The sequence below is a fragment of the Vipera berus genome (genome assembly GCF_964194415.1).
Source record: "Vipera berus genome assembly, chromosome: 6".
Taxonomy (NCBI): Eukaryota; Metazoa; Chordata; class Lepidosauria; order Squamata; family Viperidae; genus Vipera; species Vipera berus.
The window spans coordinates 9,875,632-9,894,338 of record NC_138208.1 but is presented as its reverse complement, the minus strand read 5'-3'; the positions used below and the strand labels follow the sequence as shown (position 1 = coordinate 9,894,338).

At 41.1% G+C, this 18,707-nt stretch overlaps 1 protein-coding gene across 1 annotated transcript in view; it reads left to right on the top strand.

The window, feature by feature from the left end:
- Positions 1–18,707, top strand: part of FRMD4A (FERM domain containing 4A) — a gene marked incomplete at its 5' end in the record, with an annotated part of 236,139 nt that overhangs the window by 118,416 nt on the left and 99,016 nt on the right. The window contains 3 exons of the mRNA XM_081331240.1: positions 3,311–3,395; positions 15,648–15,704; positions 18,327–18,349. Of these exons, the coding sequence (XP_081187366.1) occupies positions 3,311–3,395; positions 15,648–15,704; positions 18,327–18,349 (165 nt within the window). The remainder of the gene's footprint in view (positions 1–3,310; positions 3,396–15,647; positions 15,705–18,326; positions 18,350–18,707) is intronic.

Below are 18,707 nucleotides of genomic sequence, written 5' to 3'. Positions count from 1 at the left end.
CACTGGAAGTTTTTAAGAAGAGACTGGCCAGCCATTTGTCTGAAATGGTATAGGGTTTCCTGCCTGAGCAGGGGGTTGGACTAGATGACCTCCAAGGTCCCTTCCAACTACTACTACTACTACTACTACTTATTATTATTATTATTATTATTATTATTATTATTATTATTATTATTATTATTATTATTATTATTATTATTATTATTATTCGCACAGTCAGCCAGATGTTCAGACTGGATTTGGCATTTTTGTCTACCTATTGAGTCCTTACCAAGGACCTGGGATAGGCAGATGTGGATGTTTGATGGTATTACAGATATCGTCGCAGGATGGAAGCAGTTCCTAGTAAGGCCGCCTTTTGCAATTGACTGATGGCGAATTTGTCAATGCCGATGATGGTGTTCAAGTGGTACTCCAGTTGTTTTGGGATTGCACCCAAAGCGCCTATTACTATTGGTACTACCCGTGCTTGCCTTTGCCACAGTCTTTCTATTTCTATTTGTAGATCTTTGTATTTTGTTATCTTCTCCAGTTCTTTCTCATGATTATTATTATTATTTACTACTACATTTGGTTGCCAGGCTGTGATGTCCTTGTTTTCCCATATTCGGCTCATGTTCGTCATAATCCTCAGATATCCTAACTAAAATCTCTCTTTTCCATCCAGGGAGTCATCAAGGCCACTTGACTATTCCAAAACTTTTTCATTTGAATGCCTTTTTTGCCTTCATTCTTTTGCGAGTGTATTGGTGAGATAAACATTGCAAGGAGTACTTAAGGAACATTTCAGTTTGAGGATGGATATTCAAAAGCCGGGTCACTTTATTTCCATCTTTGTGATGAAGCGCAAAAGGAGATTTTGGGACAGTCCCATTTATTATATAAATTAGCAATTCCCACTGAAGTCCTGCAGTGTAAACCGAACGTTACAGAGCGTGTACTGTAGAGGTCTTATCGATCGGGTTCTTAATCAATAAAAGGGGAAGGTTAACGACCGACACAGTTTGTTAAGAAGATCAAACACACATTAAGGTAATGAGCATTCTCCTAAGCTTTTAGGAAGAGCCCGAGGTTTAAATCAAACTAAATAACAGAGGTGAATCTGATTTTGTGAGAAAGTTCGGCAAGTAGATTAAAGATTGCAAGAGTAAGAAAAATCAGACAGTGTTCAGAGACATCTTGGAAAAGACTTGTGTGCTTTTAATGCTTTAGGTTGCTATATTGTAGGCTCATACAGGTAGTCCTTGACTTACAAACATTCATTTAGTGACCGAAGTTACAGCAGCACTGGAAAAATTGAGTTATGACCGTTTTTCACACTTGTGACCGTTGCAGCATCCCCAGGGTCATGTGATCCAAATTCATACGCTGGGCAACTGGCGTGTATTTAGGATGGTTGCAGTGTCCTGGGGTCACATGATCGCTTTTTGTGTCCTACTGAGAAGCAAAGACAGTGGAGAAGCCAGAGTCACTTTAACAACTGTATTATTACTAACTTAACAATTGCAGCGATTCGCTTAACAACTGTGGCAAGAAAGGTTGTAAAATGGGGCAAAACCCATTTAACAACCGTCTTGCTCAGCCACAGAAATTTTGGGCTCCATTGTGGTCGTAGGTTGAGGGCTACCTGTAAGGTTTGTAAAAAGGTAAAAGATAAAGGTTCCCCCGCACATGCGTGCTAGGCGTTTCCGACTCTAGGGGCCGGTGCTCATCTCCGTTTCAAAGCCGAAGAGCCAGCGTTTGTCCGAGGACGTCTCCGTGGTCATGTGGCCGGCATGACTAGACGCCAAAGGCGCACGGAACGAGCCAAACTCTTAGTCCAAAAGATCCACCGCTCTTTGATTCTTGAGCTTTGAAGGTCCCTCAAAGCAAGATTGCAGTGCTGGAAAACCATGTTGGCTTGCCACTGTATTGCTATGACTCTCCAAAATGTGAATCCTTGGTAGTTTAACTGAGAACTCCTAGAGCAGGGATTTTCAACCAGTGGTACGGGTACCACCTGTGGTACATTGGCACCTGGCAGGTGGTACGCGACCATCCTAGAAAAGTGGTAGCGGGGGAGGGGAATGAGCTGAACCACTGGCAGCACTGCACAAGCCTGAGCGAGAGACGGCTGGAGCTGCAGGGCTGGAGGCTCACGAGTTGGTCAGGCAGAGAAAGCAACTGTCAAGCGTAAGAAACAGGAGTCAGAGTGGTTCAAACGCATGCTGGTTTATTTCATGCTAATACTCTACTACAAGAGTCTGGACTGCTAACAGTCAGAGTGAATTAGCGGTAGATAAGAGTCAAGGGAATTCAAGGAGGGCTGGATATCTCCCACAGTAACTCATCCAGGGTACCAACCAAAGAGAATAATTGTAGCTCGGGGTTGAATGGTGCAGTCCTTGGTGGTCCCTTGGTGGTTTCCTTGTAGACATTTTGTTACACAAGTAGGTCCATCATCAATGGGGAGTGGGGTTTATGGAGAAGAGGAGGAGGGGGGAGGAGGAGGGGGGACTGTGAAGTCCTTGGTGCTCTCTGAGCTTGGTTGTTTTCCTCCAGATGTTTCTTTATCCAACTAAGTAACATGATCAGTGCTAGAAGGGAGGAGGAGGAGGAGGAGGAGGAGGAGGAGGAGGAGGAGGAGGAGGAGGAGGAGGACTGTAAGATCTTTGGTGCTCTCTGAGCTTGATTGTTTTCCTACAGACGTTTCATGACCCAACTAGGGAATATCATCAGTGCTAGAAGGGAGTGGGGTTTGCACTCTCTATGTTAAGTTCCTCTACACCCTACATCATTCTACATCACGCAGCCCTCTCTCAATTCAGCACCCCACTAAAAAAAAATTCAAATTATGTCCATTTTAAGCCAACATCCAGGCATTGTACATCTTTTGTCCTTTCCCAAAAAAGCTCTTGGAAAAGCAGATGTTCTCAGGTTAGGATTTCTCCCTTGCTTTGATGCAGCCCAGCAGTGCAAGCATGGAGGGCAATGACTGGGAAAAAGTAAACAACTCCAGCCTAAAATATTTATGGAGCGATAAATCAGTCTGTGAAATAGAACAAGCCTTAATGCCTTTGCTGTTGGCCGGGATGGGTCCCGGTATGGCAATGCTGAGTGATGATGTCTTAAGGGACCCACAAATCTTTCCGACAGCCATAACACAATCACCGAAAGAAAAGGATTTCTCTTTTTCTTTAGCCTTGAAGGCTCTGGGCAGAGGGCATTTTTTCACAACAAGATAAAAACAAATTGAATAAAGGCTTCTTTATTTATTGGACCGCCAGGCTTTCCTTTCTGAGTTGATGTGACTTGTCTGTTTCGTTCCTAGGTTTTACATTGAAAGTATATCTTACCTGAAGGATAACGCCACCATCGAATTGTTTTTCCTGAATGCCAAGTCGTGTATTTACAAGGCAAGTCCTGGATTTTCCCTCTTTTGTGTTATTGCAAATGTTGAGTTCAAACATACATGTATATAGTATGTTTTAGGTGTGTGTCATGTATGTGTTTCACTTTGAGAGCGGACAACTAAATTTCATTTTTGATGTGTGCCGTTGTGCCCACAGTAAAAAATGACAATAAAGATTATTTTATATTATCTTATCTCTGGCTACATACTAGGCCTGGGGTGGGCAACCTTGGCTCTTTTATGACTGGTGGACTTCAACTCCCAGAATTCCTGAGCCAGCATAGCTCAGCTTGGAAACCTCTCCCTTTTCCCTCAGCGTGGCTGGCTCAGGAATTCTGGGAGTTGAAGTCCACCAGTCATAAAAGAGCCAAGGTTGCCCACCCCTGCACTAGATCCTAGCTGTGTTCATACAACCCATGTACCCAAGTCAAATACAGGCAGTCCTCAACTTACAACAGTTAATTTAGTGACCATTCAAAATTACAACGGCACTGAAAAAAGTGACATGACCGTTTTGCACACTTATGACCGTTGCAGCATCCCCAAGGTCACGTGATCAAAATGTGGATGCTTGGCAACTGGCCTGTACTAAGGGCGGTTGCTGCGTCCCAAAGTCACCTGATCCCCTTTTGCGACCACCTGACAAGCCAAGTCAATGGGGAAGTCAGATTCACTTAACAGCGGTGTCACTAACTTTACAACAGCAGTGATTCACTTAACAACCGTGCCAAGAAGCATCGTAAACTGTGGCAAAACTCACTTAGCAAATGTTTCACTTAGCAACATAAATTTTGGGGTCGGTTGTGGTCGTAAGTTGAGGACTACCTGTACAAACCTAGCCAGGGTATTTACATGATATGTTGAGTTTGATTAGTGTCCAACCTGGTTAGATTTTGGGGTCTTAGTTTGTTGTGGCAACTTAGCAAATGAGTCAAGCCTCTTAGGTGAACACAACCATGTTGTGACATTGGACTATTTAATTCACAGTTCAGGTAGTCCTCAACTTACAATAGTTCCCTTTAGTGACTGACATTAAAACAGCTGAAAAAAGTGACTTATAGCTGTTTTTCACACTTCCGACTGTTGCAGCATCCCTGTGGTCATGTGATCAAAATTCAGACACTGGGCAACTGACTCATATTGATGACGGTTTGCCGTGTCCCGGGGTCACGCGATCCCCTTTTGCGACCTTCTGACAAGGAAAGTCAATGGGGAGACCAGATTCACTTAACAACCGGGTTACTAACTTGACAACTGTGACAAGAAAGGTTGTAAAGTGGGGCAAAATTCACTTAACAGCTGTCTCGCTTAGCAACAGAAATGTTGGGCTCAATTGTGGCCATAATCCGAGGACTACCTGAAACACAATAGAATCATCCAACTAGGTTAATAGACCACCTGGACCAGGGGTAGGCAACCTTGGCTCTTTTATGACTCGTGGACTTCAGTTCCCAGAATTCCTGAGCCAGCCGTGCTGAGGGAAAAGGGAGAGGTTTCCAAGCTGAGCCATGCTGGCTCAAGAATTCTGGGAGTTGAAGTCCACGAGTCATAAAAGGGCCAAGTTTGAAGATCCCTGATGTCACCCATTGGCAGATCAAGAGCTTCCTGGACTTCAAGCAGGAATAAGGTAGACTTCCTAAAGTCTAAAATTTCAGTTCTCTGTTGACTAGTGAGATGACTGGATCCACAAAATATGCCAGCCTTGAAAAGAGAAGCTGTGTCAAGACCAATGCCTTGCTGTTTTATGGCCATAATGATCGATTTGATTGATTTGATTTCGACTTGACTTTGCAATGGCTTAATACAAGGGCCTTCCAACATTATGTTAAATTAGGAAATGCGTACTCTTGGCTTAATCTAGCAAACTGGCTGAAGCATGTTTTGACACGGCTGCAACAAAGGATAATTTAATTGCCTGTGTAAGTAGCACTAAGGCACTGGTGCATTTAATTAGAATTATGAATTGTAGAACGTGAACTCTAGCCATGGATTCATGCTGGTCTCCTCCAACCATGAAGAGCAGCTAAATTTGGGGAAATTCAGCAGGTGGCAGCAAAGAGCTGATCTTGGCTGGTGATGACTAAGGAGCCAACTGCAATCAATCATTGTTGGAACCCAGGATGGTTTGTAGGGCTGTTGAATTGGGGTAGTAGAGCTTTTTGGAAGAAGTCAATGGTTAGCCAAGGAAACTGCGTAAGTGCAGTTAATTCAAAAATCAAGTCCTGCTGCTGAAAGTCTGTCTTAAGTTTCAATTAGCATTATCTTCTATCAAGGATGCTGAAGTTGGTAGCCTCTGAAGAATTTAGAATCATAAACCAGCAATCCCAGTTCAAACCACTACAGACCAGAGATGGAAGTTTCCTGGTTTGTTTGGCCACTCCTAAAAGAAGAGTAGACAATTTCTTCCAGATAAACAAGTATTTTAAAAATTTTCATTTCAACGTTACATCCAGATCAGTATATTTGGATGAGGAGGTCAGGAGACTCATAAGCGAAAGATAAGCATATGTTTCTACTTACAAAAGATAAGTTTACATTTCTACATTATCTTGATGCCAAACTGCTTTGAAACTCATTGAATTTGGTGCTCAGTGCATTTAGATGCACACATTTTGTCCCTGTACTCCTCGTTTGTTTGGTACTCAATGTATGAGCTAGAACTTGTCAGTGTCGGCTACCTTGTGACTCACTACATTATTCCTTATGGGAAAAATTTGTTTGATACTCATCATTTGTTATTACCACTTTATAAAACTCTAGTAAGACCACACCTGGAATACTGCAGCCAATTTTGGTCACCATATCACCAAAAAAGATGCTGAGAGTTTGGAAAAAATTCAGAGAACAGCAACTAAGATGATCAAAGGCCTGGGGACTAAAACATACGAAGAACAGCTGTGGGACTTGGGTTTGGCTAGTCTAAAAAAAAGAAGAAATAGGGCAGACATGATAGCAGTGTTCCAGTATCTGAGGGGCTGCCACAAGACAGAGGGGGCCAGGTTGTTCACCAGAGCACTAGAGGAAAGGACGAGAAACATCGGTTGGAAACTGGTCAAGGAGAGAAGCAACCTGGAATTGCTAACAGTGAGGACAATCAACCAGTGGAACAGCTTGCCTCCAGAAATCGTGGCCGCTCCATCACTGGAGATTTTTAAGACAAGAGTAGACATTCAACTGTCTGAGATGGTATAGGTTCTCCTGCTTGAAGAGGGGGCTGGACTAGAAGACCTCCAAGGTCCCTTCCAGCTCCTATTCTATTCTATTCTATTCTATTCTATTCTATTCTATTCTATTCTATTCTATTCTATTCTATTCTATTCTATTCTATTCTATTCTATTCTATTCTATTCTATTCTAGGTACTCATTGCACCTCCCGGAACCAATTAACGTTGAGTACCAAGGCACCACTGTATTTTGGTGTATCAGTTCTAGCCTCTATCATTACAACCAGAATTAAAAGTGAGGATGAGATATACAGAGGCAAGCAAGCTATCCCAGGATATTAAATTACATGGTGAAGTTGAAAAACATCCAGAAGAAGACAGTGAGAAATAAATTCCACCTTGCTGCCAAGAAAACTATGTGTAGATGTCCATCAGAAGAAGTAGGCATTGCAAATGTAGGGAAGGTCTCTTAGAATTCCTGGAAGACAGATAAAACATCCTCTTTGAAGATAGTGATTGATCCCCCCAGTTAGTCCTTTAACAAATTAATTCTCTCGGAAGGATGCCCCATTAAGTTCCATGGAGCTATTACAGCCGAGTGGCCAGCCTTATCTAGGTTGCAAAGCTAATAAGCAGGGTGGGATCTGGTTTGTAGTTGAGTTACCCGGAAGTCTCAGGACTTGTAAGCTAGGTTGAGAATTGGGAAAAACATCTTAGAAGAAGGCAACATCCAGCCACTCACACATACTTGTCAAAACATCAAATTTGACACAGCCATGAAATCACCAGAAACCCAAGGTCAACTCACAGCAGCCTTTTATCTTTTACTTATGATATAAACTCTTTCCTTGCAAGGTGAATCCAGCTATCTGGTCCAAGAGAACAGTTTTAACAAAATAATAAGAGCAGGAAGGGACCTCGGAGGTCGTCTAGTCCAACCCCCTACTCAGGCAGGAAACCTTATACCGTGTCAGATAAATGGCTGTCCGGTCTCTTCTTAAAAGCCCCCACAACTTCTGAAAAACAAGCTCTTCCACTGATTTAATTGTTCTCACTGTCAGGAAATTTCTCCTTAGTCCTAGGTTGCTTCTCTCCTTGATTAGTTTCCATCCGTTGCTTCTTGCCCTGCCTTCTGGTTGCTTCGGAAAATAGGCAGACACCCCCCCACCCCCACCCCCGCTTCTTTGTGACAATTCCTCAAATTCTTCAAAGATTGTTATCGTGTCACTCCTAATCCTTCTTTTCATTAGACTAGTTTTGAACATCCCAATTTCTCCCTGCTGCAGAACGGTCTTTCTTTAAACGAAATATTTTGTTCCTGAACATTTCTACGGAACATGTACGTAGGGGAATCTGCTTGCAATTGCAAGAGGTCAGCATAGAGAGAGACGTTTTACGAAGCATTGTCATCTACCAGGAGGTGGAGGGTGGGGTGGGGGCTTAGCTGAAATGGATTCCCTACTTGAAGCCTTTGCCCACCCCCCAAGCAAGTCTGCGGGAGGTGGAAGTGGGGGTTAATTTACTCCATGCCATGACTATACTGTGGGAAAAGTCCAGTTTTCCCTCTCCCAAGATGTCTGCTGAATGGAAGGTCTTGTTTTACGTTCATTAGTTCTGCCTCCCGTGCTAATTAATAACATGAGCTATTTTTTCCCCCTTATCAGCCTGAATTTAGGCCTTCAAGTGGACACAGCTCACAATTCTGTTGGTGCTCTGAGGCAGAAAGAAATGGAAACAAAAAGTGAGGGGTATTTTTTCCTAGAGAGTTAATGCAAAAATTCTCAGGTTCAAATCTGATCATTCTCATGGACTCGCTGCCTCGCCTGAGGGAGGGAAGCTGTTTTTGGATGCAATTCTTAGCAAGAAGGGGAGATTAAATTGACCCCTCTTTACAGGGTCATTTTGGGGAATTATTAATAGAAAGCATTAGTTGGTTTGAACTCTCTTAACCAGGATATAAAGGCTTATTGTTATTATTATCCATTCACTGACATATATTACAGAGAGGATTTTGCTTTCAGGACTGGAGATAGAATCTGTGTTGGAATGTAATATACTTGGAATTTGATCAGTTCAAAGCTAATAAAGCTCTTTAAATGTCATAACTCAGCATAAGCCCCAAAATGCAGACAGGTATTTCAGTGCTTAAATGTCCATTCTGGACATTGGTGAAAGAAAAGTGGTTTGCAAATGACATGGCTGAAATCCCTTTTCTCTTTGAAGTAAATGTTTGAGCACCATCAACCAAACATGTGGTTTTTATTTTTATTTTATTTTACTTATCTCATAACAAAATGATTCTGGGTACCAATGGTTGGGGCACTTTCATTGGTTTTGTGGATCATCCTTAACCAGCATGTTGCCATCCCTATTTTAAAGATAGAGGTTAAAGGAGATATCTATTCATTTACCTGAACTCTGCTCTTATTTGGTTTGAGTTAATTTTGACCATTAAATCATCCATCTACTAAACTACAGGGTCCCCCACCCACAAAATAAAGAAATGCAAAATAACAGAGTTGGAAGGGACTTGGAAGGTCTTCTAGTCCAACCCACTGCTCAGGTACGAGGACTTATAACATTTCAGACAAATGGCTGTCCCATCTCTTCTTAAAAATCTCCAGTGATGGAGCACCTACACAGATTAATTGTTCTCATTGTCAGGAAATTTCTCCTTAGTTCCAGGTTGCTTCTCTCCTTGATTAGTTTCCATCCGTCGCTTTTTGTCTTGCCCTGCCGTCAAGTGCTTTGGAGAACAGGTGGACCCCCTCTTTGTGTCAGCCCCTCAAATATTGGATTCCTGCTATCATGTCACCTCTTGTCCTTCTTTTCCCTAGACTAGACATACCCAGTTCCTGCAATCATTTGCCATATGTTTTAGGCTCCAGTCCCCTAATCATCTTTATTGTAGGACAATATGGGACAAGATTTAGCTTATCCTTCAGTTTCTCTCAACGTATCACCGAGATTCATCCTGGGTTGTTGTTTTTTTTTCAAGCATGCAAGTAGGAATGTTGATTATCCAGAAAGAAATCCATCTCTCTTGCTTGGCTTATCACACACTCACCTCAAAGAATATAGATAGATGAGAGGCAAAGCAAGATGGTTGGATGTTCAAGTGAAGAACATACTAAGTAAAGACCCAATCAAACTACTTCCCAAAAATAGGGAGGGGTGAGGAAGCCAAGGGCACATCCTTCCTCATAAGAAAGGTTGTAAAACTCACTTAACAAATGTCTCACTTAGCAACATAAATTTGGGGGCTCCATTGTTGTCGTAAGTAGAGGACCACCTATATTAAGTGTTGAAGTTCCTAAGAACCTCCTTTGGAAGTAAGCCCATGAAAAAGCTTAGACTGCATTGTATTTCTAGTTTTGAAGGAGGAAATAGGATGGCTTCGTGGGAAGCCATGGAGATGCTGGTCCATGTTTTTGCTTCGTTGGCAACCGCCATGGGGTTGAGTTTCTCAACCTCAGCAACTCCAAGATGAATGGACTTCAGCTCCCAGAAGTCCCCAGTCAGCCTGCTTTGTTAATAGCACCTTACTTAAGTAGTTTTGGACAAAGAAGTCCCAACCTTCCTCTCTGAATATTTTTTTTTCCTTTCTAACTAACCATTTCTTTAAATAATAAAATCTCAAGTCACGTTTGAGGAGATCTGTTCATTCTCTCCTCCCCTTCTTCTCCACGGAAAATACAGGCTTTTTTTAATCTGCGCCTTCTTGAATTTTACTATACACCCTGGGTGTACCTCCTGAGTGAGAAATATTTCAGGTAGAAGAATGGTACTAATAAAGAAAGAAAGGAACACCCTCCCTGGGGCAGAGAAGGGCGTAACACAGACCAGCTTAACTGCAGTCAACAAGGATCGAAGACTTGAGGTAGATCTTCACTTTAATCGGGTGGCTTTCATTGCAGCAGGAAACTCTTTAACAGGGCAAAGTAAGTTTTTTTCCTCTTTACAAAGAGCAAACTTAGGCTTGTGAACTGAGGTGTGTCCTTCATTGTAATAGCACGAGGAGTCATCCATGGGAGGGTCACAAAGGCAGGAGGGCAGCTGTAACACACACAACTTTTTAAATGTGTTTTGGTTGTGCAAGACATGTTAAAAAAAAAAGTGCAAGCCTTCGACTATGTAAGTTCACAACCAGTACTGTTGCTTTTTGACCCTCCAATGCAAACCTCTCCAGAGGGAAACACCGCTGCGGTTGTGTAAACTTTGATTTCGTTGTTTTATGTCCATTTTTCCGCTTTCTGTGTAAATTTAAAGTTTCAATAGCAAAGTATTTAAGGGAAGTTCTTTTCCCAAGTGCATTGGGAAATGTTCCGCCCAGTTATGTAAGTAATGAAGGAGAAAAGACATTTTTTTAAAAAAAAAATGCAATTACAGGGAGTCCTCGACTTACGACCACAATTGAGCCCAAATTCTATGTCGTTTAAGTGAGTCAGTTGTTAAGTAAATTTTACGACCTTTCTTGCCACCGTCCTTAAGTGAATCACTGCAGTTGTTAAGTTAGTAACCCGGTTGTTAAGTGAATCTGGCTTCCCTCGTTGACTTTGCTTGTCAGGAGGTCACAAAAGAGGATCACGTGACCCCGGTACACTGCAACCATCGTAAGTATGAGTCAGTTGCCAAGTATCTGAATTTTAATCACATGACCATGGGGATGCTACAATGGTCGTTAAGTGTGAAAAACGGTCATAAGTCACTTTTTTCAGTGATGTTGCAAATTTGAACGGTCCTTAAATGAACTGTTGTAAGTTGAAAACTGCCTCTATTCTCTAAAAAAATTGCTATGCTATACTATTGGAAGAAGAGAAGATCGAGGAAATATATTTTTAATTAATATATTGATTATGAAATTATGGGAATTTATCACTTTTGATTGTTTTTAAATATATGAACCCAGATAACATGCTGTTTACTAAGCACTAAAGATTGTTATTGTAAAAAAAAAACCCAATAAAATATATTTTAAAAAAAGAAATTAATTACCTTTAATTGTGAGGTAATAATTAATAGTTAATGTACTTAGTAGGACTTAGTGATAAGGCATGCGGTGGCTCAGTGGGTTAGGACGCTGATCTTGTCGATCAGAAGGTCGGCAGTTTGGCGGGTCGAATCCCGAGTGCCGCGTAACAGAATGAGTGCCTGTTACTCGTCCCAGCTTCTGCCAACCTAGCGGTTCGAAAGCACGCAAAAATGCAAGTAGAAAAATAGGGACCACTACGCTGGGAAGGTAACAGCGTTCCGTGCGCCTTTGACGTCTAGTCATGCCGGCCACATGACCACGGAGACGTCCTCGGACAAGCGCTGGCTCTTCGGCTTTGAAACAGAGATGAGGACCGGCCCCTAGAGTTGGAAACGACTAGCACGCATGTGCGGGGGAACCTTTACCTTTACTTTAGGACTTAGTGATGGGAATCATAAGAAGGGAACTTTTGCTATTAAACGTTCCGGCTGCTCAGAAAGGAGGGGAAAAACATGGAGGTCCCACTGTTTTTGTTGGTTAAACTGGAAATGTTTTGGGAAGAAGTGAAAAAGAACAAAGTCAAAAAGACCTGGGTGTTGTGAACAGTGTAGTAAATGTGAGAAGGCCCTTGATGGAATGTTGTGATGCAACCCAACCCATCTCAAATGGAATATTATTGTGTGGGCTGGGGCTTTCATTGTGACATACCATTCGCCCTCTTGCCAAGACGGACACACACACCCTCTGGATGTTTCTTAAAAGGCATCTATCATAACTGAATGGCGCAACCATTGTGAAGTCACTGGCCTAAATTAAGACTGGTGTCTCAGTCCCTGATGCACACACATCCGTCATGTCATTGGCTTCATGTTGCATGTCACTCTTTGCCCTGCCTTGTCCCCTTGCTAACACCCATGTCTTCCCTCCGTTAATCTGGAGATGAACCAAACCACCCTTCAAACAGGGAAACGATGTTGTCTAGAAGACAATATCTAAAAACAGGAGACATAACTACCTCAATGGAGATGTGAACATATTTTCTGGGATTTAATACATGCCTTGGCTTCTGCTGAGATATCCAGTCATAATAAAGGCTGTTGTCTGTGGTAAATAATGATTGGACCTCACAGAAGATGACCAGCTGTCTAAATGTTGTCAGTGGAGTATATCATCTTGGACAAAACCTAAATCTTAAATCAGAGTTTCTGGAGCTTGTCATGCTTACTGTGGAAAGATTTACTAGTTGCCTGCAGAATGATCTCAACCAGGGGTGTCCAAGCTTGGCACCTTTAGCACCTGTGGACTTCAACTCCCAGAATTTCCCAGCCTGCATAGTTGGCTAGGGAACTGTGGGAGTTGAAGTCCAGAAGTCTTAAAGGTGCCAAGTTTGGACACCCCTGGCCTAAGCCGTTTTGAGAAATACAACCTCTAAGCAGGAAAAAATAGCCAACTCTTCATCTGTAAGTCATCTTCTCAGCTATGAGGATAATTGCATCCAAACTCATGGGACAAAATCCAAGTCCATAAACTACAATCCTTGCATAGTTCATAAAGAATAAGATACTTGTAATCCATAAGTATGTCATGGCTACCCCTGTTATCTTAGGTGGTTAGAGGTGATTGCTGGAGTTGAAAATGGGATGTGTTTGTACTCACCTCCTTCTTCTTTTGACCGCTGTAGGAACAGAACGTGTAGTTTTATTCTCCCTTTATCTTTGGGTTAGTTAATTCCTAATTTTGTACACTCTCATTCCATTTTTGTATATTTATTTGATGCAAAGGGGCTTTCAGTTCTAGCTATTAATGGAGAGTACCGTAAGTATCCTCTCTTTGTGAACTTTTAAAATTAAAGCAAGCTGAAGTGGTCGGAAAACACGAAAGAGATGCTAATAGGCTTGTGTATCTCTCTGATAAATTTATAAAAAACGAATCTGGCAGATCTTACCTGGAAATGTTATTTTTATTTAATTTGATCTCTGCCTTTATTTGTCTTCATATTTTATTGGGGCAGGGCTGCGCTGTCATTAACTCAATGCTTCCTTACAGCAAAAATGTCTCAAAATGGAAGATTTCAAGTGGTGCCTGCACACACACTGGATAACATAAGAAAAATCCCATTGTAATAATTGCATAGTATGCGACTCATTGAAATGAACTGGAGTTGGGGTGGCTTAGCTTTTGACAGGCAGAACTTCCTGTAGAGGAATGTGGAGATAATGTTGGCCAAGGAGTACAAAGAGTTTTGCTTGAACTATTAAGAAATAAAGAGAACATAAACAATGGCTCAGCCTTAAGAGAGGAAGGCGTGTGAGAAAGAGACTCAAGATTTTCAAGATTCTGTTATTATACCACACAATAGACCTTTACTAGGACTTGCAGAGTCTGTTTGCTTATTTATTTTATGCAGTGTATGGCATCTACTGAGGTCATGCAATCACTGAAATACAAGTTTAGTTAAATAAAGTGTCAGCAAATATAAGATAAAATGACATGAGATGAAATAAATAAGACAAGACACGATAAGATAAGCCTTTATTGTCACTTTTTTCTATGAACACACTGGCACAAATTAAAAAATGAAAATAAGATATAAGATTATATATATATATGTGGACAATACAATATAGGACATAAAATATTATATTAAGATAACACCATAATAAAATCACCATAATATGGAGGCCATAGAGTTGCAATGGGATGGATGCTATAATTCGATATCTGTCTGTTTGCTGAGCAGATCTTATCTTGAAGGGCTAATCCTTCCAGACAGATATTTTTTTTGTGGACTGTATCTATCCTTTCCCTTGATCTCTATCTAAAAGATAAAAATGCCATTGAATTTACCTAAACCCCTGGTAAATATTTGCACCTGCCCATAATATTTTCTTGGCAAATAAAATGGTTCCTGGATATTTTTTGAATTTTCAGTCTACACTATAGACCTGGTGATCACCCATCCCACGATAACCAGGTTTGACCCTGCTTAATTTTTGAGATCAACCAGCTTCAGCTAGACGTTAGCAACTTCTAAGACTGATTCTTCACTGTAGTATAAGAGAACAACAGAGCTGGAAGGGACGTTGGAGATCTTCTAGCCCAACCCACTGCTCAAGCAGGAGACCCTATGCCAGGGGTAGGCAACCTTGGCTCTTTTATGACTCGTGGACTTCAATTCCCAGAATTCCTGAGCCATCATAGCTGGCTCAGGAATTCTGGGAGTTGAAGTCCACGAGTCATAAAAGAGCCAAGGTTGCCTACCCCTGCCCTATGCCATTCTGGACAAATGGCTGTCCCATCTCTTCTGGAAAACCTCCAGTGTTGGAGCACCCACAACCTCTGGAGGCAAACTATTCCATTAGTCAATTGTTCTCACTGTCAGGAAATTTCTCCTTATTTCAAGGTTGCTTCTCTCCTTGATGAGTTTCCATCCGTTGCTTCTTGTCCTGCCTTCAGGTGCTTTGGAGAATAGCTTGGCTCCCTCTTCTTTGGGGCAGCCCCTGAGATATTGGAACACTGCTATCATGTCATCCCTGGTCCTTCTCTTCAATAAACTAGACATACCCACTTTCTGCAATTGGTATTATGGTGTTAGCATTATGTTATTAGTATTATGGTGCAATCGATACTTTTGAACTACTAATTAATGTGAACAAAAATTAGCCACATTTTTTATTCGCCTACCATTCCATTTCTTTTTTAATAATTCTGTGAAAAGCAGAAATCCAACAGAAATCCTTGACTTTCTATCGTAGTGCCTGAACATACTTCTTCTAAATTTTTACATGTCATGTACTGGAGCTATTGTTAGAAATCCATGAGGGAAAAAAGATGGTGAACCACAGGAAACCTCCAGGATGATAAACTACAGTCAACGCAGTTCCAAAAATAGCACAGAAAATATTTAAAAGAATCAGGAGAAAATCTGTTCTTCCCCCATACTACAATTTTGTTCAACGAATGTTTTGTATGCCAGAAATCCTTGGTGGGAACCCAAGCTAGATAAATTAATGAAATATGTCCATTGGTTTCATGTTACTCTACAGTACTTTGGAGACTTTACTGTAGGATATTAAATAAATAGACGTAGTCATTTTCCCATTCCTCTTTTCCCAAAAGGAGCTGATTGAGGTTGACAGTGAAGTTGTGTTTGAGTTGGCTGCGTACATCCTACAGGTAAGTTGTGTGGCTTTTGTGGTATGCGTTTCAAGGTTTTTCCAAATAGGAAATTGTGATTGCTGTTGTTCCTTTGAAACAAAGAAATATGACAGTGTTTCTTAACGTTAGCGTCTCTAAGATGGGTGAATTTCAACTCCCAGAATTGAATTGGGGAATTCTGGGAGTTGAAGTTCATCCATTTTAAAGTTTCAACAGATTGAGATTCAATAGATCTCCGAGTATCCTAATTTTGATAGTATCCCCATGTGCATTTAGTCTTATCTTTTTTAAACAGAGGAAATAAATATGAACTGAGAATTTTCTAGCATCTTCTATCCCTTTTATAGCCAATAGATCAATGAGCAGGTAGCATAATCAATTCTATTTCATTTTATGCTGTTGTTGAGATCCCCATTATAAAATCAAATGCAGGGAGATATTCCTTCCTTCCTTCCACTGACTCTCATAAATATATATTTTGTTCTAGCAAGTTAATAATCAACCCCATAATATAATTAGCAGGAAGGACGATGGTTAGCCCCAAGGGGACTATAAAATAACTGGGTTTTTCCCTCCCATTATACTGCTGGTTAATTGATTGCCAATTAACTGGAATTAACAAACACAATTGTAAATTCTACTCCAAACATCCACAAACATATCCTTTGAGCGTAGCAATCAATTAATTCAAAATGCAGTAACAGTACTTAAGTCTTCTCCAAAGCATAACTGCTGAAGCAGTGAAGACAACGAAGGAAGGAGTTCAGGACTTGCCCCTCTGTATTAAAATTTGATATTTTATTTCCTGGCCATTACTAAATGGGCAGTGTTGGTACCAAAGTTATTGCAAGAGAGTGAAAATAAACATTTTTTTATTCAACTGGTTATAATTTCAATCAGGTCTTTGGTGCTCTCTGAGCTTGGTGGTTTTCTTGCAGACATTTCATGACCAAACTAGGTAACATCATCAGGGCTCAGATAGCACCAAGCACCCCACAGCTCAACCCTGAGCTACAAATATTCTCTTCAATTGATTATAACTTCATTTAGTTAAGAAATACATGAATTAATACAACTCATGAAATTGTACTTGATATAATTCCGGATGGAAATAATTATCCACAAATGAATGGGATTGCCTTGGGTGGAACAGACTTGAACAGCTGGTTACTCAATCCAACCAGCCTTGATCTGAAGCCAGGCAGGTCCTGGAAAGTCTTCCTTTTCAGCACTGTAATCCTGCAGGCCTGAGATCTAATAGATCTATTTCAGAACTGATGTTTTCAAAGTAGAAAACGAGGGATCCTTGATGCTCTCACAGTGCAGCACTGTGTTAACACTGGTGATGTTCCCAAGTTTGGGTCATGAAACGTCTGCAAAAAAACCACCAAGCTCAGAGAGCACCAAGGACCCCACAGTCCTGCTCCTCCTGCTCCTCCTCCTCTTCCTCCTGCTCCTCCTGCTCCTGCTCCTCCTCCTCCTCCTCCTCCTCCTCCTCCTCCTCCTCCTCCCTGCAAACCACATTCCCTTCTGGCACTGATGATGTTTCCTAGTTGGGCCATGAAACATCTGCAAGAAAACTATCAAGCTCAGAGAGCACCAAGGAAATCCACAGTCGTTGTCCTCCTCCTCCTCCTCCACCTCCCTGCAAACCACATTCCCTTCTGGCACTGATGATCTTCTCTAGTTGGATCACGAAACATCTGCAAGAGAACCACCAAGCTCAGAGAGCACCAAGGAGCCCTCATCTCAACCCTGAGCCCCAAATATTCTCCTATAAAGTAGAAAATCAAGCTATCATTGATCAGACATCAGTCACTTTGATTTTGTAATATTCTGGGCTGATCCGCCCAAGTATTCTTAAAGGTTAGCAGATGTTCTCATTAAGATGGTTTGAGTCAAGGTGAAAGACTCCATTTTGTAGATAATGTGCTTTACTGAACTGTATAATGAAGGTGTTTTACTGACTCACAGTTTCTAAGGTGTGCAGGTCCTTCTTTGCAAGATGTATTGTTCTTTCTGAAAAAGACTTTACACAGAATGTTTTTCCAACACCTTAAAACCATCTCACTCTTTCCAGGATCAAATGGCTGTGTGCCACAGCTGCAATGTTATCAAAACCTCTCTGCACTTTTTAATCGATTCCCCATGTTAATGAGAAGGCTAATAATTATATTTCCAATACTGCATTTAATTAATTAATTGAATTGGCAGGATCCTATGACGTTATTACAAGATATGGTAGAATTCTCATTCCCTTCCTTGAGATGTGGTCCTTTTATTTTTATTTTTTTTTAAAAAAATAGAATTAAAAAAAAATAGAGAGAAATTAACAAGAAGTGTAAAGAAAGGATCTGCAAACTGTTGGGTATGGAGTGGTATTTCAGCCCCCTGCAGTCTGTAAGACTTAAGTTAATTATTCCTGTTGATTGCAACGAGGCTTCTCTAAGTATGATTAAATCTGCAACTCTTGAGGTGACGTCATATCTTGACCTTAGAATCCTTTTATAATAAAGTTATAAAACATTTTATGATACTTGAAGACGGAAATGTGCATTTTCTTCCTAAAGCACACAGGTTATTATAAGTAACTATTGCATCCTCTCTTCTTCTTTTTTTTGTTTCTTTATAATTTTACAGGAAGCAAAAGGAGATTTTTCAAGGTGAGTTTTGCATGACTATTTTTCGCGTACCGTACATACTTTTTTTTATACAAGATAGGATTGCTGTTCAGTTAGAAAATGTGTCATTCATACAGACAAACATACGCACTTGTGGGGGAAAGACTCAGAATCGGTAAATGGGGGAAATGTCATGGGTTGGATCCGGTTCATCTTCAGAATTGGGTTCTCCAAATAAAATCTGACCGTCGTTATGTTTTGGGTTGGGGAGGGATGCTTGGATTCTTACCCCCTCAGAAAAGAGGACAGGAGAAATCCAAAGTCATAGAATCCTTGGGCTAGAAGGGATCTTGGAGGCCTTCTAGTCCACCTCCCTGCCCAAGGCAGACCTTGTCCCAAA